This window comes from Vicia villosa, unplaced genomic scaffold, assembly GCF_029867415.1.
Source record: "Vicia villosa cultivar HV-30 ecotype Madison, WI unplaced genomic scaffold, Vvil1.0 ctg.000628F_1_1_3, whole genome shotgun sequence".
Taxonomy (NCBI): Eukaryota; Viridiplantae; Streptophyta; class Magnoliopsida; order Fabales; family Fabaceae; genus Vicia; species Vicia villosa.
This window is the reverse complement of record NW_026705284.1, coordinates 160,976-184,402: the sequence shown is the minus strand read 5'-3', so window position 1 is coordinate 184,402 and position 23,427 is coordinate 160,976. Positions and strand designations below refer to the sequence as shown.

The 23,427-nt window shown below is 35.7% G+C and overlaps 2 protein-coding genes across 2 annotated transcripts; both read left to right on the top strand.

Moving 5' to 3' along the window:
* The first annotated feature begins 5,812 nt into the window (after positions 1-5,812).
* LOC131629997 (nuclear polyadenylated RNA-binding protein 3-like) lies at positions 5,813-6,555 on the top strand. The gene has a single exon (XM_058900799.1). It carries the CDS (start codon positions 5,908-5,910, stop codon positions 6,403-6,405), a length of 498 nt encoding a protein of 165 aa, XP_058756782.1. The 5' UTR covers positions 5,813-5,907; the 3' UTR covers positions 6,406-6,555.
* Positions 6,556-10,746: 4,191 nt separating this feature from the next.
* On the top strand, positions 10,747-15,716 carry LOC131629996 (DNA replication licensing factor MCM4-like). The gene is made up of 18 exons (XM_058900796.1): positions 10,747-10,904; positions 10,992-11,654; positions 11,754-11,882; positions 11,970-12,051; positions 12,408-12,540; positions 12,632-12,703; positions 12,803-12,925; positions 13,003-13,116; positions 13,199-13,411; positions 13,492-13,590; positions 13,746-13,906; positions 14,188-14,284; positions 14,379-14,540; positions 14,645-14,725; positions 14,805-14,883; positions 14,963-15,099; positions 15,191-15,244; positions 15,348-15,716. Exons 1-18 carry the CDS (start codon positions 10,874-10,876, stop codon positions 15,420-15,422), a joined length of 2,505 nt encoding a protein of 834 aa, XP_058756779.1. The 5' UTR covers positions 10,747-10,873; the 3' UTR covers positions 15,423-15,716.
* Positions 15,717-23,427: the final 7,711 nt, after the last annotated feature.

Sequence of the window (23,427 nt, the reverse complement as noted above, 5' to 3'; positions counted from 1 at the left end):
ATTCCCATTTGATGATGTTGGTACCACACGCATAGTGTCAGTTCATACATATGCATAATTTATAACACGATTGGATGTATTCCAGTGTTGTAAATGTTGATGATGTGTTGATTGTTGTTTGACTGGTTTTGAATGTCTGTTTATGAAATAATTGGGTGAATGATGCAACTGTGATGTGTTATTGCTTTATAACCTTATAACATTTGTTAATTATGACGAGACTCACCCTTACATGTTGTCATTTTCAGATTGAGGATAGCGGTTGTTCGACTCGGTGAGGATTAGCTCATGAGTCAGTGTTTTTAGTTAGCGTCAGGTGTCATGCTCTGGTAGTTGTAACACTGGGGACGCGATTGTTTAGAGTTTATGATTTTGACTCTAGTTATGTTTTGATGTTTGGAAGGATAAGTTTTAAAGATGTTAAACTTAGTCCGTTTGAATTAATATCCGCTGTGTTAACATGAAACGTTTTGATTATGATGATTACCTCAGTGAATGCATGACATGACTGAATAATGTTTATTTTTTTATGAATTGTGACACCCTTATTTCATGTACTCTGAATATTTATTTAAATTGCCGCGGGGTTAGTAAGGGGTGTTACAGAGACAACCATAATTTATTACCTCCTCTATACCTATGAATTTTCATTCCAAGAATCTTCTTTGTGACAACCATAATTTATTAACTCCTTACCCAAAGTGTTCCTCAACTGATTTAGATCATGCAAATGGTTGACAGTAATAAACATATCATCAATATAAAGTAACAAGAAAATAAAAGAGTCGTCATCAAAGTTCCTCCCATAAAAACATCAATCATAGTCACACCTTACATAGCCAATCAAGAGCATGTATGAATCAAAGTGCCTGTACCACTGTCTTGGAGATTGCTTCAAGCCATACAATGCTAACAAATTTTCCATGTCCAATATCAGTGAATTCATTTAACTGCTCCATGTAGATTTTCTCTTCTAGATTACCATAGAGGAAAGTTGTTTTCACATCCATCTTCCCTGAATGCATATCCATGCTGGCTATCAGGGTAAATATTACCTCCATAGAAGTGTGTCTAACCACCAGACCAAAAATATCATTATAATTAATCCCTTTTTATAGTGAATACCCTTTTGCAACTAGGCGAGCCTTGAACTTTTCCCTTTCTTTTTTTTGTTACTGCTGACTTTTTCTTGTACACCCACTTGCAATTAATGATTATCTTTTCATGTGGCAGTTGAACAATATCTTATATCTCATTCTTTTTTAAGGATTTCATCTCCCCCGCCACAACACACATAATCTTATCTTTCTCCTGGCTTTCCATAACCTCTCGAAAAGTATAAGGGTCTCCTGAATTGGTAAGAAGAGCATCTGCTGCTATGTTTTCTAACCTATATCTCACTTGAGGTGTAATAAGATAGGACTCTATATTGTGTACAAATGTATAGTATTTTACTCGGCCTGAATCATGCACTCCATCTGAATACGAGACTGGTTCATCCTATTGTTGGGCTACAATTTTCCTTGGACTCACTAGTGGATCCTAAATGTCCACCTGAATCTTGTCTTGACTGGAATTTTCTACCTCAGTATATGGCACAACTATCACATCTGACTATTTCAACATCGTCTGCTCGTTACATGTAACATCTCTGTTGACAACTACCTTCCTCTTAACTAGATCCCACGACTCGTACCCTTTCACACCTTTATTGTAGCCAATAAAGATGCATTGTTTTTAACTTGGGGTCAAGTTTAGATCGATCCTCATAAGAAATATGCACATATGTTGGACACCCAAAAATCCTCAAATTTTTCATATCAATAGGATTACCTATCCTCGCCTCTTTTGCAAATTTTCCATCCAATAAAGCTCGTGGTGATATGTTGACTAGATAACATGACATATTAAGTGTTGTTGCCCAGAAACCTTTTGAAAACCATCATTCAACTGAAGGTACCTTGCCTTCTTCGTCAAAGTCTTGTTCTTCCTTTCTGCAACACCATTCTATTGTGGTGTCTGCCTCATAAAAAATACCTCTGGAATCCATTTTCCTCACAAAAATGCATGAACTTCTTGTCAATATATTATGTTCCATTATCAAACAACAAATACTTTATTTTTATCCCTGTCTAATTCTTAACCTCTGCCTTTTATAGTTTGAACTTGGCAAATACCTGAGATTTATATTTCATAAAAGAAACCCATACCTTACGAGAAAAATCATTTGTGAATGTCACAAAGTACCTAAAACCTCCAATGAAGGCCTCTTTTGTAGGCCCCCAATCATTGGAATAAACAGAGTCTAAGATTCTATTGGTCTTATGTTGCCCGATCTTGAGACGATTTCTACATTATTTCTTAAGAGCATGATACTTGCACAATCCAATTTTGCAACTCCGAACACCCTTCAAAAATTTCTCTTATGTAGTTTCATCATCCCACATTCACTGAGATGACCCAAGCGCATGTGACACAGTTTGGTTGCATCATTATCAGTTTCAACAAATACTACATAACTTATAATCGTGTTCCCTAACAACTTATAAATGTTACCTGCAATCCTTGTTGCTCTCTTCACTATCATTGAACCCTCTAACCCTTGTGATATCTTTATCTCCATATGAATGGAATGAATAGCCATTTGCTTGAAGAGTACCAAGAGAAATTAAAATCTTCCTCAATTATGAAACATAATGCACCTCACTCAGTACATGCCACCATCATCCAAAGCAATTTTAATTTGCCTATTTCCAATGATGGTACAAATTCTATCATCACCTAAATAGACAAAACCAAACTCATATGATTTAAAAGAGTTGAACCACTCCTGATGCGGTGTCATATAGTAGGGGCACCCTGAATCAAGGATCCATCCATCAGGGCAATTTGGAAATTAAACACAAAGCAAATCCTCTTCACTGCAGGAACCATTAGACATAACTATATTTGTTGAATTACTGTTGCCTGACTTGTTTGGCCAATTTCCTTGCAACCATAACACTCTCCATTTTTATGTCCTTGGACTTGAACCTATTTTTATTTCTAGAATCCATTGTCCTACCCTTGCCTTTGTCAATGTCTTAAACTCCCTTCACAAACAAACCTTCACCTAAACTTCCTCCACCTTCCTTTACACTTTGCAACTTTGGGCGTGTTGCAAAAGGGTAAAAGAAATAGAATCCAACGAATTGATTCATTTTCGTATGTGATAGTGCTCACCAAGTGATCATAAAAGCTTAGTAAAGATCATAGAAAAATAATGGATTTATGCTCATCGTCAACCTTCATGCTAAGTCGTGTCAAATCAACGAGGATTTTGTTGAAAGCGTTGACACGAGCTTGTAAACTGCCTCATTCTCGCATCTTTCTTCGGGCTATAGAGACACTGCTTAGCGAACAATTTGTTCATGAGCGTCTTGGACATGTATTGATTTTCTAATTTATCTGTGACATTATTTGGAGTGGTGAAATCTAGAATATGATTCACCGCGTCATAAAAAATGCAGTCTTATCAAACCTGCGACCGTCCCCTTCATCTCATTTCAATCAATGGTTGTGATGCCTGTCGGTTTCTCATCAGAAAGAGCATTTTGTAAACCTTGTTGAGCCTACAAATCCTAAACCCTCATTTCCCATAATCTCAAATTGCCCACTCCTTTGAACCGAGTCACTTCGAATTTTGTACCTCCAGGATTAAGTATCATCTAATACCAATTGTTAGAGCAGAAACATGAATACAAATAAGAGTGGACAAAATTACACATAAACTTTGTTCACGCAGTTCAGTCAAATTGTTTACGTATGCGACTATAGAGCAGTTATAGTTTTATCTTATTGATTCGTTATGGATTCTGCACATTAGGGTTCCAGTGTTACAAGCATATATAGGGATACTAATGATCTAGATTACAATAATACCTCTAAGTCGTATCAGTCGTCCCCCAACAAACAATTGACCCAAGCGGCCACGACCCTTTTCTGCTTGACATTACTTATGAGTCAAACTCAACATAAACAGACAGCGTAAAATAATATTACACATACAATTCATCAAAATCATTATATTTATTGTACATATTTGGAATGATTGATTCGACCAGGAAAGCCGCCCCAAAACAAAAGGATATGGTATACTCAAAATAAGGTATCAGTCCGGTATCACCCATCAGCACTAAAGGATTCCACAAGCGGGCTCGAACACTTAGCCAAGCCCAGTAGTCCCTAGAGCTCGGCGAACGTAGGAACCAAGAACCCAACGTCATCAACCCAGGATATCTGTAATTGTCGCCTTCACGATGAAGGTCTTCACCGTTATGAAAGTTACAGTTCTTTAAAATACCAAAATTGCGGGAGTTACGGTAGTTCGCTCATTAAGGAGGGAATCCAAGGTTCCTCCATCAATGAGAGCAATAATGTCTCCAACAACTATAAATAGAGCTCCCAACTGAGGGATAAGAAAGATACATATTTTCTTGAGTTCGCATCAGTTGTGTTGCTCAAATCCCTATAGTTATTCATCACAAACTCTTGTGTGACCTCACCGGATTCTGGGAGGTAATCAAAAGTGTTCTACAAGAACATTTATCATGTGATATATGTTTTAAAAATAAAAGAAGAATTTAATGGAATGTACATCTTTCGTTAATTGATGGTTCATATTTTATTTTCTCTTTTTAATGATTCAAAGTTTCCTTTATTTCTACTAGAGATGGCAAGCAGAACCAAACCCGCGGGACCCACCCGCACCCGAACCCGAGTCAACGGATAAAAACCCGAGTTGACTGGGTTTGGGTTTGAGTTTGGGTTCGGCTGTCGCCGATATTTATGATGCGGGTTTGGGTAGTGTGAAATCCGCACCCGATATTTGCTGCGGGTTCGGGTTTGGGTGAAAAAACTGAACCCAACGGGTGTGTGCTTGGGTGTTATTTTGCAACTCGAATAACATTTCAGTTTGGGTTTGGATGCCGATTTCGAATGCGAATTTGGGTAGTGTGAAACTCACACCCGACCCGTTGTCATTCCTAATTTCTACAAAACAATGAAATTGTTTATTAACCTTTTTTTTCTTTTTTCTTTATTAAAATGAGTTGTCGATTTTATAGGAATAATAAATTAAATTAAATCAACTTTTCCAATAAAATTAAGTAGATTTAATATTATTAATTTTTGTTATTGGTCTAATAGATAATACATATTTAAATAAATATTTATTTAAGGAAGAAAATATTAACTCAAATTAAAGTTGAATTTCATATAAAATATTTTCATATTCAAACTATACTAAAATGCGAGTCATTCATTTTTTTCTTTTAATCCAAAAAAAAAAAAAACAGGGAAGGAAAAGAATATGAGTATAATAACTTAAAAGAGTAGGGCGTGTAAAATAATTTTACACTATCATAGAAATGTTATTAAATTATTTTTTATATGAAAAATATAGTTTAATTAGATATATGATTATCGATTGACAATATAAAAAACGCTTAAAAAAAAAGATAATATAAAAATATTAAAAATATTTTCCAGCACAAAGAAAATTTAAGGAATAATTTTCAAAGTCTTGATTGTAGTTAACTTTTTTTGGGAACAAAAAACTGTAGCCTAAGCAGCAAGAACTGCACCAACCCAACCGAACAAAACAAAAATGAATAATAACACGTGTCTTATATCTATTGGCTTAAACACGTAGCGAAAAATGTCGTCACGTTTTTCCTTAAGGACACGTATCGTGCATCGCAAGTAACCTATTATTTTAACATTTATAATTTATTTATTTATAAACATTTATTTAATATTTTATAGACACACACCACAACAACACAATCACAAACCAAACCGTAGACACCACACACCAACGTTACCAGCACAAGAAGAACAGAAAAAGAAGTTTTTTTTAGCGTGAAAATGGAAAACCAATCTTCAACAACCTCTTCATCGATGCAGTTTCTCATCCTCGAACAAGTTCAATTCTTGAAGGTAAACGATGAATCTCTTCTTCAATGGGAACTTGTCGATGTCGTTGACGCTGAAGAAGAAGAAGAGATGGTCGATGATGTTGACGGGGAATCTTTCGTTTCTTGGGCTGTTTCTTCTCCAATCGGTGACTCAGTTGAAGGAATAAACCATGGTCTTCTTCATCTCGATGATGGGTTCAGTGAGGAACAGGTTAAGGTTAACCATGATGTTGGTGATGATGATGATGAGGATGATGACGATGAAGATGATTTGGATGATGAGCTTGTTCCATGGGATATAGGGAACAAGTTGGGAAGACAGAGAATGAGGAAATTGGGAAAAAGGGTTTCATCTAAGATGAACAATTCCAAGAGGTCTCCTTATCTTTTTGTGAGCCCTGGTTGTGTTCGTGGCAAACATGGCATGGGGCTTAAACACTGTTTCTAATTTCTAATTAGGACATTAATTTGGGTTGGTTAGGTTAACTGTTAGGGTTTGAAGAATCTTGAATCAAATGTGCATGTATTGATCACTTGTATGTTGATGAAAATTGAATGTTATATATGTTAATGAAAATTGAATTTCCCTTTGAGAGAACCATGGTTTTTATGGTTAGGTTTTGCATATTTTATGTTATGTTGTCGGTGCTGATGGAAATCAAATGATTCAGATTTGATTGTATGAAATTTTAACTGACATAAATAATTCGGATTTCCTAGGACTGATTGTGAATCTTATCTACAAAATATACAATTATTGAGTTGTAAGAAAATGTGTTGCTCTTTAAGCGTTTTGAGTTCATGATAAAATATTGAGTATGCTATTTGATTCTCTACTAGTATAATACAAGGCATTACTTCTGAGGGAAGCAAAGGCATATATGAGCTATTGGGTTTTAGTCAATTTCCACCCAATAATTGGGATCGACCGACACTATAAAAACTAGTACACCATTAAATATTTGTATCATATAACTAGTATTGTATGTATGAATACATCAATGCATAAAATTAATGGACATTACTCTTTGCACCCTTAGTGGTGCTCATCAATCATAGTGAAAATCAATACTGTTCTATAGTGAAAGTCAATAATGTTAAAAATTCAAAATTTAAACTTCAGAACATTTAAAATGCAATCAATTATGCATTTTCATGATATGTATAGTTGTTTGATTTTGCCTATTTTTTTGGATTTGACTTTTTTATTATGATGATTTTTATATTTTTTTAGGTAAAATGTTTCGCAATCAAGAAAGATTGATACATGGGAAAGTGATTCAACATACTTTTGTTATGAGGAAAAAACTATACCCTCTTGTCCAACCGTTGACATCACTCTATTTGACGTAGAAGCATCGTCTTTTCGGGTTCACGTGTCTTCAATATTGTCTTCCCGAAATTATGGGTCTTCTGCTGCTTGTGCCTCAAAAGTCCAACATGCTAAATCTTGTTGTTACCGTTCTGGATGTTTTTCTATAAATTCTCTTAGATAACTCACTATTTTAACAATCATGTATAAGGTTTATTAAAATATGTCAAATTTAAGACAAACTTACTGCCCACAGGGAAAACTTATTATCATGAGTGATAGTTCAAAACTTAACATCCGAATTTTCTACTGAGTTGTAAATTAAGCACAATATCGTGAGTATAAAATGTGTCTAGGGGTTAGTTTGAAATTTAACTTTCAAACTCACCATTCTATCAATCTTTTGGCAAATAGGGGGTGACTCACTTATGAAGTATTTTGATATGTATTAAGGGCGTCCAAAAGTTAACTTCTTGACTCACCCTTCCATCAATTCGTTGGCAAAATAAGGGTCACTTACTTACGAAGTGTTTTGGTGTGTATTAGGGGTATGCAAGAGTTAATTTTCAGACTACGCAAATGGCAATTTCGGGTTTCATAAGGGTGACTATTCACCATTAAGGGTGGGAAGAGAAACCTCAAAATTAATTTTTATAAAACTATTAGGCTTAATTACATTTTTGTCGTCCCACCAGTCACCGCCTTCATGGTTTCATACCAAAGACTCATTTATGTGCCAAAGAATCATCGATATGTCTAGCCTTGAGGCCATTTTGTAAAGCTTTGCGAACATTTTCTAGTCGAGACGGACGATCTAGATGGTTTCTCCATTGAAGCAGACTAAGTATTCCTCTATTGATTCGGAGTACTATTCACAGACTTTAAAAAGGCTTGTAGTGAACACCTTTCTTTACCTTGTGTCCAAAAAATGGTGTATCATTTTCCTCGTCAAGTCCTAATAGCTGGTGACGAAGAGCCTAGGGAGACTCATGTACCAACAGAGGGCTACCTTCCTCAACGTGTCTGCCATCAACTTGTATTTGAGGGAATCATCAGCCTCAATGATATTCATCTGTGTATTAATAGTGATAATGTGTTCTAGAGGATCACTATTGTCGTCGAACATTACTAGTGAGGTGATTGGAAGTTGTTTAGAACTCGCGCGTCCCAAATTTCTACTGACAAGGTTAGGGGTCAATTGGATCCTCCTGATCATCTATTGTAGGCTGCACATGTTACTGTTGTAGGTATTGCGCGTTACCTTGCAATCTCTCATTCTTATGAAACAATTTCTTAATACCTGTAAATATTGCTAATATGGCGGCACATGCATCTTTGTGATGACGAATGTTGCTACTAGTATCAAACTTAATCATCACAAAACAATGTCAGACTACTGTAGTAAGAAAAGTGTGTGTCCCTAGTTAGTTTTACCGAGCTCCAAAGTGGACACCAAATGTGCATGCAAGGTACACAAATTAATAAACTTACTAGCGAGGTGTCCGTCAGAGTTGCATATTTTTTTCTAAATAAAATTATGGATGATGTTGTCCTCTGTTGCTCTTTACCATATATAGTGCTTCTTTCGATCCATCTTATGGGAAGATCCAAGTGAGATATTTATTCTAATTAATTATATCAAACACCCTTACTTAATGATGATTGAGAATCATACTTCAATGTGCATGATCCCTGTAATAAATGACTCTAATTAGCCATAAACATAAGGATGGAAAATGTCTAATTTTTTAGTAGGATCATTATGATCTACCCGACCCACTCCCATATTAAATCGAGTAGGTTTGTCCGTGTTCCATTCTTGAACGCAACCAATAAAATAATTGGGATATACACAATTCCCAAACAGATACTCGTAGCCGCAGGAGTGAGATGTCTTAGGCAAGGATCTCAATCCTAATATAAATAATCACGATGTACAATATTAGAGGCATTTTGGCTTATTATAGTTTTTCACGGGTGAGAAGATTAGATATAAGGATATAAAAGAAGAAAACAATATGTATTTCCTTTCTGAAAATTATACCCTGTACCCCAACAATTATCCCAATACCCCAACAATTTTAAAAATATTCCAATTTTGTCCTTTTCTATTTTTTATTTTTACTTTTTACTTTTAATTATTAAATTTTTTTTTTACTTTTACTGTTTGTTTTGCACAACCGGATAACGCAGAAGTAAGTTTTTTGTGCTTTTTTTTGGATAATTACGAACCGGACATCACAATGCTGGGTGTTCCGGTTTTGGAAAATTTTGAAAAAATCAACCGGACATCCCAAGGCTGGGTGTTCCGGTTTTGAATTTTTTTGAAAAAAAACAACCGGACATCCTATAGCTTGGAGTTCCGGTTTTCAATTTTTGAAAACGGATAACCCAATCCTTGGTATTCCAGTTTTGGCAGTGAGATCATGGTTACCTCGCCGCCGTTCCCGAGCAGCCCTCCACCACCGATTCGACCAGACTTTCACGCGACCACTATGCTTACCTCCGCGACGTCCTCCGCTGTAGCACCGCTATGGCCGGCCGGTAATGCTTATCCTTCCATTAATTACTCTTTTATGTTGATGTGTGTTAAATCTATGTAGGTTGTGTATGGATAATAGAAAAAATAAGAAGAAATTGGAAGAAGGAGAATGAATAGAACTCAGAAACAAGGTTGCTCCGCCCACGACTACCGCACGCACCGCCGACACGCGCTCAATATCATCAAATCGCACTGGAAATCCATGGCCGACGCTCACCAAATCGCACAGCCCTCCAGTCATCGGAGATATTCCGGTCGGATTCCGTCACCACTACTCTGTTTCGGTAGATATTTGCCTTTTTTTAATGATATTTCTTTGGTACTGGTACTTGAATTTGTTGGATTTAAGTTAGTGGTTTAGAAACAAGGTTTGTGTGAACATTGAATAGGGAGAATCGTTGGAAAGGATAATCAAGAGAGGTGTTGTCTTTTGGTTGTTGTCTGAAACAAAAGCAAAAATTTAAACAGAGCTGAGAGATGAAGGATTTTACTGTTGGTCTCAGAAAATTTAGGTGTTTTATTCAACTTGGGCTCAGAGCTTTGACGCCCATACGGATTTTGGTTTTTTTCAAAAAAATTCAAAACCGGAGCACCCAGCCTTGGGATGTCCGGTTGATTTTTTCAAAATTTTCCAAAACCGGAACACCCAGCATTGTGATGTCCGGTTCGTAATTATCCAAAAAAAAGCACAAAAAACTTACTTCTGCGTTATCCGGTTGTGCAAAACAAACAGTAAAAGTAAAAAAAAAATTTAATAATTAAAAGTAAAAAGTAAAAATAAAAAATAGAAAAGGACAAAATTGGAATATTTTTAAAATTGTTGGGGTATTGGGATAATTGTTGGGGTACAGGGTATAATTTTCTTCCTTTCTTTAACTGTACACATTTTAAATTTCAAAGCCCATATCGAAGCCCAGAAAGCCCACAAACTTCTGGCGGGAAAAGAAGTACGCTTTCCGCGCCATATCTTGCAGTTGCAGCTATTCAATACTCTCCCTCTTCACTCTACACACATACTTCCGATTTTCTGTTGCCGCGTTTAATCTTCGAACTATCAGAGCTATGGCTTCCAATTCTTCCCCCATGGATTTCGGTTTGTATTTTACTTCACTCTTCTTCCACATCCTTATGCTCATTTCTAATTTTTTAATATGTTAAAACCCTAATTTTCGTTTTTCAGATCCTTCGTCGCCGGACATTCCCCCTTCCAGTCCAATCCCCAACACAGTATCCACTCCCGGCCGTAGACGCCGCCGTCAGTCTACTACTCCGTCGGCATACGGAACTCCGCAGGGTAACCGATCTCGCTTGGCTTCTTCTGATGCTACCCCAACTCCGTCACGCCACCGCAGAGGCGGCGGTATTCCATCTGGCCGTCGTGTTCCCGCTACGCCGACCTCCACTTCCGACGACATACCAATGTCATCTGAAGGCGGAGACGGTTATGACATGGACGATGCTGGTCCTACCTATGTCTGGGGTACTAACATAAGTGTGGAGGATGTGAATGATGCGATTCAGAGGTTTTTGAAGCACTTCAGGGAACAGTCTACTTCGCAGGGGGATATTGATGATTTGGATACTGAAGGGAAGTATGAGAAATTGATTAAACAGGTTATTGAACTAGAAGGCGAATCTATTGATGTTGATGCTCGTGATGTGTTTGATCATGATCCTGATTTGTATACCAAGATGGTTAGGTATCCTCTTGAGGTGTTGGCTATTTTTGACATGGTTTTGATGAACATGGTTACCAGAATGAAACCCTTGTTTGAGAAGCATGTGCAGGCTAGGATTTATAATCTCAAAACCTCAACTTCTATGAGAAATTTAAACCCTTCTGGTTAGTTCTTATACTTTTTGTTTTTCACCGTGCGTGTGGTTGGTGGCAATTACATTGATATATACTGATTTTACGTGGATGCCTCTTTTTCTTTTGTAGATGTTGAGAGGATGATCTCAATGAAGGGAATGATCATTCGGAGTAGCTCAATTATACCTGAAATTAGGGAAGCTATATTTAGGTGTCTTGTGTGTGGATTTTGCTCTGATCCAGTTCTTGTGGAGAGGGGTAATTAAACTAATTGTTTCTGGTTATTCATGAAGTGAGTTGTCATGTTTTCAACTTTAATGTTTTACTGGCTCCTTTGATTTTTAGGACGAATAGCTGAACCTACTGTATGCCTGAGGGAAGAGTGTCAGTCCAGAAATTCAATGACACTTGTTCACAACCGATGCAAGTAAGTCAAAGCTTATTTGTTTAAAGAAGTGAATTTTGAGTCGATGATTTAGAATTCTACTTAAATTTGACTGTTGGATAGTGTTGCAATTTGCTTGATATCTATATTGAAGCTTATTTACGTTTTTTTTTCCTTTTATTTGATTTAGAGGGTGAGGACCTATGCTTCATTAGTTATGACTCACTGGTTAATTTAACTACAACATTTTGAAAATTGGCTGATGACCATGGTTATTAGTTCCTATTTTAAACAAGTTTTCTTGATCACATGACTATGCAGTTTAGAAATTTACCAGTTTAATTTCAGATCCAAAATCCTTGAAACTTCAAATAATAACATATATGCTCTGAAATTAGGTTTACCGATAAACAAATTGTGAGGCTCCAGGAGACACCCGACGAAATACCTGAAGGAGGAACACCTCACACTGTTAGCTTGCTGATGCATGACAAGCTGGTGGATACTGGAAAGCCAGGTGACCGAGTTGAGGTGAGAACATACAACAATATACAAGGTGATAAAGAGATGTTTATATGCTTTTGCGTTCATCACATCAATTATTTTCTTGTTTGTACATCAGGTAACTGGTATATACAGGGCTATGAGTGTCAGGGTGGGTCCAACTCAAAGAACTGTCAAGTCATTGTTCAAAGTATGGGTTACCCTCTCAACTCATTTGCATTTTAGAGCTTCACTTTGCATTTTTCATGTTGTCTAATTGACATATTTATTTTGCCCGTTCATGTTGTAGACTTACATTGATTGTCTTCACATAAAGAAGACATCAAAGTCCCGGATGCTAGTTGAGGATGCTATGGAGGCTGACAATGGCCAGGGTAGAAATGCAGAAGAAGTTATATTTAGTGAAGAAAAGGTACAGTTTGTTATCTCTTGAATGAAATATTTGCCTGTAGTGTTACCCTGCTAATTGCATGCTTGTCTGAGTTTTAGGTGGCTCAACTGAAGGAGCTATCAAAACAACCAGATATTTATGAAAGACTGACAAAGTCATTGGCGCCAAACATCTGGGAGCTAGATGATGTAAAGAAAGGTCTTCTTTGCCAGGTAACACATCTTTCTAGCTACTCTTTTCATTTGTTGTTTGTTAGTCAAGTATTCTCAGCATGCTAGTTTTTATTTTTTTCAGCTTTTTGGTGGAAATGCTTTGAAGTTGGCAACTGGTGCAAGCTTTCGTGGTGATATAAATGTTCTCCTTGTTGGTGATCCTGGAACAAGCAAGTCACAGCTACTTCAGTACATACACAAACTATCTCCACGTGGCATTTACACTAGTGGAAGAGGGAGCTCTGCTGTTGGATTGACTGCTTACGTGGCCAAAGATCCTGAAACAGGAGAAACTGTAAAGACTAAGTCCATTATCTCTTGTGTCTAGTAAACTAGAAATGTGGTAGAACCTAATGATTTCTGCTAAATCTTCAGGTTCTTGAGAGTGGTGCCCTAGTTTTGAGCGACCGAGGTATCTGCTGCATAGATGAATTTGACAAAATGTCTGACAATGCAAGGAGCATGTTGCATGAGGTTGGTTTTTTTGTCTTATGTGTTTCTTCCATCTTGTCTGTTTGTTATTTCTCCAAAACTTTGTATTGTTTGAAATATATACATTTTGACATTTCAAACTATTCCTTCTTAGCCTTGTACTTTTAAGTGACTAAACTTGTCCCTGTTTACTCCAGGTGATGGAACAACAAACTGTTTCAATAGCAAAGGCAGGCATTATTGCTTCCCTCAATGCTAGGACATCGGTGTTGGCCTGTGCTAATCCTAGTGGATCACGATATAATCCTCGCTTGTCTGTCATTGACAACATACACCTTCCTCCCACTCTTTTATCCAGGTTAGTTGTTGGACATAACCATAAATAAGCTATGAGTCTGACTACATATTTATGCTATTCTTTATACAAGGGGGAGACCTCAGACTATCCATTTTGGCCTTACCTAAATTTTTTATGATCCATTGTTATTCAATGGAAGATTGATTCTGCTGTTTCATTTTATCAAATTGAATGTGATGGGTAGGGGTTGAAATAATGCAAATTTTTTATAAAAGTAAATAGAAGCTACTGAACAATTTTGCAAGTGTTACTTTGTTTTGAATTGATCTCTTTTTTGGCAGGTTTGATTTGATTTACTTATTACTTGACAAGGCTGATGAACAGACTGACAGACGACTTGCCAAACATATTGTGTCCCTACACTTTAAGGATCATGAGGTTTGACTAAATCTTGCAATCATCTTACTCTGTGAAGATTCAAACTTGATTGCTTTTATATACTCACTTGGATGTTATGTGCCCATCATCGCAGACCATGGAGCAGGATGTGTTGGATATTTCTACACTAACTGATTACGTCAGCTATGCCCGAAAGCATATACATCCACAGCTGTCAGATGAAGCTGCTGATGAATTGATTACCGGCTATGTAAAAATAAGGGGTAGGGGAAAATTTACTGGCAGTAGCAAAAAGGTAATACAAATGAGACACTTCTTGATATTGGAATTATGCTGTTTTTCATATTTTTGTTCCATGTTTCTGTGCTGCATATGTTGATCTTGTCTATTAAATAATAGGTAATTACAGCAACTCCGAGGCAGATTGAGAGTTTGTTACGCCTTAGTGAAGCATTGGCTAGGATACGCTTCTCAGAATGGGTTAGTTAAACTTGCTTAGTTTCTTGATATCTTGATATGAAATGGCATGCTCAATTATCAAGTAACTTGTTGCATACAGGTTGAAAAGCATGATGTATTAGAGGCATTTCGGCTTCTGGAAGTAGCGATGCAGCAGTCTGCAATGGATATAAAAACTGGTAATTATCAGAACAAGCCCCAGTACTCTTGATTTCCACTAAACAAATGATTTAAGAGCATATTCTTTTCTCTTCACAGGAACTATTGACATGGATCTTATTACTACTGGTGTTTCGGCAAGTGAAAGGATCAGACGAGAAAGTTTGGTTCAAGACACTCGCAACATAATCATGGAGAAGATGCAAATTGGAGGACGGTCCATGCGTTTATTGGAGGTATTACCATGGTCTATAAAACCATTCAGTATAGATTATGTTCAGTTTGAGACAAGACAGCGGTCTAATATTATTTAAAATGATCTTGCAGATATTGGAAGAATTGAAGAATCAGAGCCCTGGCAACGAAATTCATCTTAATGATGTAAGCCCCTTCCCTTGTAAAATACATTTTTTTTACCAGTATTTACGCGTGCTTCATCCCTAAAGGATAAGTGAACTAATGAGCTAATTCATGTCAAATACAGCTAAGGAATGCAGTTTCCACTCTTGCCAGCGAAGGATTTCTTTCCATGGCTGGTGACAGTGTAAAAAGAACATGATTCAATGAGGCAGGGTCATCACTGGTTTTATTGGACTGTTTGATACTTGATAGTTTCATGTATTAACTGCAAACATTTTAGCTATCAATTCTCTACCCGGTTCCGGCGATGATACATGTACACATTATATACAGTAAATTAGTAATGTATCCCCCGTTGGATTATTTTTAGTGGTTTTTAAAATTCTGTAATTTGGTTTTCTTAAAGGCCCTTGTCACTAGTAAGGATTAATAACTTAAAGACCCAAGATTTCAAAAAAAAAATAAAAAATTTGCTGTTGACCAGGGTAGCTTCTCATTCTTTACTTTTAATTATTTTAATATTTAGAGTGTGAAAACGTAATGTGATCAAGAATTGTTTAAATTTCATTTCAACACTATTTTCTCAAAGTGAGATACACTCCCTATTTTCTGAAAATTTAGTTTGAGAATGTATTTTGGACACATCTCGTCAAGAATTTTATTTATTTAATAACACAATGACAAATCAGAAAGTGCACTTTTGAATTTGTGAAGTGAAAATTTGAAAAAATGTCACATTACAAATTAGAAAATGTATTTCCGGATTTATCAAGCATGTTTGCGTCACTCATGATCAAAAATACTATTTTGTTCAAACTCTATCAAAACCTCCTTTTATACAAAGTCAAATTTTCTACTTTAAAACAACATTTTTCTTTCTCTTTTCACATCAAAATGAACAAAAGAAGCTGAAATTTAAGATATTATACATTTGTTTCATTCCTTATTACTTATATTAATATTTGAGCTAAAAAAATAAATGTTGCTTCCGGAAACACATTTCCAAGTTTTAGTTGAAGGTCATACGGAAGTGTATTTTTCGATTAGTTCAGAGTTCAATTCGATAGTTTTTTAAAGTATTTTATGTTATTATTTGCCTTAGATATGGTGCACTTGATTTTGTTCTCAAACCTATTGTGTCTACAGATGTCAAACATGTTGATGTTGACAACCAATTTACAAATGAACAAGAGTTTGTTATTTGTGATCATATGCTCCAATGGATCCGCACGGAGGCTGCCAAATTGGAGTTTGACATTGTAATCGGTAGGTAAGATAATGGTTCATATAGAAGAAGCGAAAGAAGTGGCAAGTATACAACTCTTATCCAGAAGTTAAAACGAGATGACACGGATTTGATGAAATGTGAATGTCCTTTTAAGTTGTGTGGATATCTTTTGACAAATAATAAATGGAGATTTAATGTGATTTGTGGAACACATAATCATGTCATATGTCACAAATTAGTTGGTCATCCCATTGCATGTCGCCTTATGTCTGAAGCGAAGAAAATGATTTCTAACATGACATTGAAATTGGTGCAGCCCAAAAACATACTTGCAACTTTGAAACATAAAAGACCTGGGAATATCTCAAATACCAAGCAAGTATACAATGTCCGTACCCGTAGCAACAAGACGATGAGAGGGGATAAAACTGAAAAGCAACAATTGTTGAAATTTCTGGATGATAACCAATATGTATCCAGGTAGCAAGTGTGCCAGGATGGAGAAATCGTTCGAGATATATTTTGGACACATACTAATTTATTTAAGTTGTTTAACACATTTTCCAGTGTACTCATTATTGATTCAACATATAAGCAAAAAGCGCAGACTTCCACTATTGAAAATTGTTGGTGTTACTTATACAAAAAAGATTTATTTTGTTAGGTGTACATTTTTGGAAAGTGAAAAAGAGGACAATGTTACTTGGGCTTTAGAAGTGTGTCAAACATTGTTGAAGGACAAAGAAAACACGCCGAAGGTCATTGTCACCGATCGCCGAATTGAGAAAGTAGGTTCCGATAACTTGAATTGTGGTTCTACACTTAGGAAGGCGTATGGTCTCCCAATGGCTTGTTTAATGTTAAAGAAGATGAAACTTCATAGCCTAATACGAATCGATGAGGTTTACACTCACTTAAAAAGGCTAATGTTTGATGATTATGGTGTGATGAAGGACACTAAATCGAATATGTCTTTCTTAACAAAATGGTAAGTGATACAAGAGGGATTTTAGAAAGCTGGTGACAACATGAAACTCCACATCAAAGAGAAAATGAGGAAGATTGTTTATCTAGAAACCACAAATTTGAAACCATTGTCTCAACCGGTAAAAACAAAAGGCGCTCCTAAGAAAGTCAAACTAACACTGAGTGACAATTCAACGACGCAATCTCTTTCCTATTTTGAACATGTAAACAAACTTTTTCTGGATTCTCCAACTTCAAAATCTCAAAAAAGTGTTTTCAAAGGAGCTCACATTAGCAAAACATCTCATTCACCACCTTTAGCAAAAATGTTATACATCAAATATGTGCCATTTTCATGCAGAAATACATTGAACATATTGTAAATGTTAAGGGTGACGGTAAGTGTGATTATTGAGTTGTTTCAACTTTTCTTGGTAAAGGAGAGGAGAATCATACACTTATTCGCGAACATCTTATCAAATAGTTGAATGTGCATAAAGAATCATACACAACTCTATATGATAATTGTTCTAGTCTAGGCCGAGCAGGCCCAACACTCTGGGGCCGAACAGATACAATCTTGAGCTAAGGCCGAGCAGGCCCATTTACGCGCCAGGCCCATTTACGCACCAGGCCCATTTACGCGCCAGGCCCAATAACACACACACACACTAGCCGTTACCAGCATCAAACATACGTGTCCACTAAAGAGCATGTAGTCCAACCCACTAGCGCAGGATTCTGGCAACTCCTTCCTAATCCTACGCTCTGTCCAACTAGAATCTGAGTCACTTGCTGACTCAGCCCTACCACGTAGAATTCTGGCAGTTTCCTAGCACGCGGGCCTCTAATAGATTTATCCGAATTAAGAAATCTTGGCCCAACGTTGGGGGCTATAAATACCCTCTTTCATTAAAAGGTCAGGTATTCACTATTCATTCTCACTCTTATCTTGTACTGGCACTCTGATTGTTCTCTCTTCTCACTTTGGCATCAAAGTACCTTGCAGGTACACCCCCAGTTCGCAGAAGTCCAACACGTTGCAGACCTTGACGATCCTTCTGATCAGGTAAGATCAATAATAAAGGAAAGTTTGATGCAGTTCACGAATCTCTTATTCCTTGTGTTAGCGATTCGACACCGGATGGAAAATGGATGCACTTCTCTGAAATGAGTCATCTTATAGAAAGTGCGTATAATAAGGTTTATATTGATCTGACAAGATACGGGTTCTCAGTAACATTTTTCCACTTCGGAGTGCGACAACTTAAAATCTAACTGATCGAATTATGTGTATTGGGTGGCTTTCTAAATCACTGCACTTTTATAAGTTTATTTGAAATCAGGATGCCCTATACCACTGACATCATCAGAGTGAACAACTCATTCAACAAATAAAGATGAAACTTGGTCAGATCATTTTATGGATTGGATGCAAAAATTCACCAAGTTGAGTGAGATTGAAAGAAAGTCAAATAAACAAAAGTAAAAGACGGAACCACCCATAGATATAGATTTAGACAGTGACACATGTTTTGATTCATTTGAGTTTTTCTCCAATAATGTATTTAGGTGGTTCGAGATGTTTTATAAGTAATGTTGGATTAATATTAACGATGTCAAATGTATACATTTTAATGCATATTTCAGTTTCCCAAAATTTTCAACATTGTTGTGTGTTATAACATGTTTTGTTTCTAAAATAGGTTTTGTGTGAACACTAAATGGTGAATCCAGAAATACATTTCTACACGCACCCTGATTAAAAAAAACAATAATAGGGGTTTATTCAAAATTATACATACATACCCACCCTATATTGTAAAAAAAGAAGATAACGTGGGTTTATTGGGAAATTCATTTCCAGACTCGCCCTAATTTCACTAAATGAAGTAGGGTGTATCCGAAAGTAAATCTTCAAAATATCCCCTGAGACATGATTAGGTTTCTAAGGAGCATATTGATCTAAAACTTGTATAAATATGGATGCCACTAAACTTGTTAGCATAAACACACAAAGAACATACAAAATGTCTCAGTATTCCATATCTCACTTTTGTCTATTTCATCAGAGAAAAGTCCCCTCTTTAATTTAGTTTCTGAGAGATCATGCGTCTTGTCGATCTAAAATCAAAACTAGAGAAACTTTACTCTGTCAATCGAAGAGTTGTGAAACTCTATTATCATTCACCCTCAACTGATAGTTATGGGAAGATAAAGTTCAACAAGTTTGAGCTGAAGACAGATGAAGATTTAACTGTTATATAAAGTGCATTTTACTATTACGAAACAAAATAACATATCAGGATAGATGCAAGGATTGCGAGATTTGTAACACCCATTTTCTAACCCCAAATATATATCATACGATCAAACAGAGTAAGCATGCATAAAGGAAAAAGGGTGCCACATGTTGATTTTCACAAAATGAAAATCCCAAAATAACACACATACAACATCCATAATATGCAAAGATCATATTGTAACACAAATCTCATGTTCTCATACATTATGCATAAACGCTTGCGGAAAACAATTTGAGTTGCTATTAAAGATTTCAATGAATATATCCCATACTATATTCATCTACCAAATTCAAATAACATTAATATCTTTGTTACTTGAAAATTACAATTCTAGGCTACAACGGCATTTAATCAACATATCCAAAAGTTATCACATACATCCTATATTCAATAAAACATAGAAAATAGCAATATTTAAACACGAACATAAGTCTAATAAAAAACCCCAAGTGTTACATGATCAGAGCATATGACTCTCTACCTAATCAAAACGAAACCTCGAAGCTCTCCGGCTAAGCCACGAATCAAGCAACTACTCTTCTGAACCTGCACGTTACCAACCAAGGGTAACATTCAAACAGAAGGGTGAGAATTCAAATTCTCAATAGAAAATATAATAATGGGAAATGCAACATAAATAAGCATACATTTCACAATTCTTCACTTTTCTCAAAACATGCATTTATCTCTAATATAAAGTTAACATGTTTAATACAATTAAGCATCACAATCAAATTCACAACCTTATATATTGACGATTTACATATATACACATATATCACCCATACATATATATACTTCACATTTCACATCAAATATGTATTAATCACATATATCTCATTCTCATCACATTCCCTAATTCATATTAAATGATTCATCATTCCACATATATGCATATCAATCAAATTCACATCCACACATTCATACCATATAATCACACATAACAACATTTCAAATCCGACACGTGCAACTCAAGTGTGACTCTATGCGATATGCATGTGGATCCCTCCGTTATCATTTTCGGTCATGCTGATTGTCATTCTCTCTAGACTAGATAACCACCTCAAAGCCCCATACTCATTAAGATTTCAAACCCCATACTCGTTAGGTTTGGGACAAGTAAATAACCTTCGCGATATTACCCAACATTGCCACTTTCAAAGACTCATGCTTGTGTACGTGTGTAACAAAACAAGACTCATGCATTTAAGACGATCTCTCTATCTCTTAACTACACAATCACATCTTTCCAACTTTGCACAACATTACACAACATGACATTCCACCAATATCAAACATCAATTAGAATTTAGCAATCAATCACATAATTCACGGTTATCATATCACATAATACATCCATGAACATTGATCATGCATAATTCATCCATAACATACACATATAGGTAAATATTATTCCCAATTATCATCATAATTAATCAAACAAGTGTCAATCCATTCTATTCTATCATATAGACAATTATTTAAGCTTCAATATGCTTCAAACGACACCTAAAAAGGAGTTACAGATCAAAAGTTATGACATTTCAAAGTTTGGAAAATTTTGCATACAGCAGGGTCCGCTTAGCGGACCACCAGCGGAGCTAGGCAGAAACTTCCATTTTCGCAGCTCCGCTCAGTGGACCAGCTCCGCTTAGCGGGGCCTGCGATTTTCAGAAAAAACAGCAAAACACAGAACTGCGGAAACCACATTCAACCACTCCAAATCACTTTCAAACATCAATAAACATCAAATACAACCAGTATTCATCATTATTGAACCACATATATCATCAAAATCATGTTTAATCATGTAAATCCATAGAAAATAGCATAAAATTAGGGTTCATACATTTCTCATGAAATAGCAAAGAATGAAGAGATTCACACAATACATACATTACCCAATCATAGATTCTACAAGAACTTGTATTCAAACCCTTACCTCTAACTCTTAATCCACCCTCTTCAAGAATCTCCAAATCCCTTCTCCTTCTCTTCTATGTTCCTCTTCTCTTCTTTCTATCTTTTTCCTCTTTTCTTTCTAATTAGGTTATGACACAAAATTCTCTCCTAATTCTCATTATTTCATTGGGCTTAACCCACCCAATAATCTTTCTCACTCAACTAAGCCCATTTAACTAATTTCTAATAAAATTCCACCATTTATTAATTATCTAAATAATATATTACCACCCAATTAAATAATTATCACTCAAACAATAATTAAATAAAACACACAAACAATTATCAAATATCAAAGAATCCTAGTTAATTAAATCTAATAAAAAAATAGGGTGTTACAAGATTCACCAAAGATATTATAAAGATGTTGAAACTTCCTACTTGATGATGAAATGTATTGTTCAATTTACGTTAACGATTATCTATGTAATATTTCATTTTTAATGTATGCCATAACATTTATTGATGTTAATTTATTTTTGTTTCTGCATTTGTTTCGTTTCTACATATGTTTCTAGTTCAATAGTTTCTTAAAATACACTTCCGAAAGTTATAGGGAGATGCATTTCTATATCGATTTTTGTCATAAATTAGGGTCTGGCTCACTTACAAATGGATTGCGTGTGAATTGGGGTATGTTCAAAAGTATATTTTTGAATTTTAGGGATAGTTTTGGTTTTATACTAGGAGGGGAGCAACCCTTATAGTGGGAAGAGTAATTCCTAAATTGAAGGTCTTGAAATAAAAGAAAAGTTAGAGACCCTATGCAAACATATTTGTTGTCTTATTCTAGGGTTGGGCCTGATTGTTTTGTGCTTTTTATATTATAAGTCATATAACGCCTATTCAAATGTTATTTATTTAGATTTCCGAATTAAAATTCGGTCAACTTTTATACCTAGATAATGAGATTGTTGGGATTATAATCTCTAACATATAATGTGACTAAATCTTAATGGCTACTATATTAATGCACTTCTTAACATAAATTGATATAGATGTGTGGTGCGAAAATTTCATGTTATATGGTATCTAAATCATGTCTATTTTTTACCTATTTGATTAAAATTTTAGTGAGATCAAGATGAAGTTTGCAAAAACTATACGAGACAAAATAATCCAATAGTATTCATTCCAAAACTAAATGAGATAAAATAACTCAATAGTATCCATATAAAAACTAAATGAGACAATTTATTCACAGGACCCTGTGGTGTTGCTATCGAGAAAGCATTATCAATTCATAAGTGGGTTTTGTCAATTTATAAACTATCTACTTTGTGTTTATTGACACAAAGTTTCCAACGGTAGCATCATATTAATTTATTATACTTATTTAAAAAAAATCATATTTAGCTAGGAGCCTTAACATTCCAGAGGCTACTCCACTCTCATGTCACCCTACACGAATCAGCCACACCTTGCTCCTTCCTCCACAACCTATAACCCGACCGAACACTATAACACCCATTTTGTTCCTCTTTCCAAGTCCACTTATCTTCGATCACATCATCAATTAAAGGAACCTGGAGGATAACATTCGCAAGCCCGTAGCTGAATGTTTCCTTAATTAAAGGGACATTCCAACATTTTCCATTAGGAGACAAAAGATCACTAACCATAATACCATAAACATCTTGTCTTTGAGGACCAATCAACATACCCTCTGTAATCCCCCTAATCCAAGGCTCACCCATCACATAAATGTTCCTCCCATTACCAATACTCCACCTACAACCGAG

Coding starts and splice junctions, on each gene's coding strand:
- LOC131629997 (XM_058900799.1), top strand. CDS start 5,908: ATGGAAAACCAATCTTCAACAACCTCTTCATCGATGCAGTTTCTCATC.
- LOC131629996 (XM_058900796.1), top strand. CDS start 10,874: ATGGCTTCCAATTCTTCCCCCATGGATTTCG. Junction 14,884..14,962: donor TGCAATGGATATAAAAACTG/GTAATTATCAGA, acceptor TTCTCTTCACAG/GAACTATTGACATGGATCTT. Junction 15,245..15,347: donor ACGAAATTCATCTTAATGAT/GTAAGCCCCTTC, acceptor TGTCAAATACAG/CTAAGGAATGCAGTTTCCAC.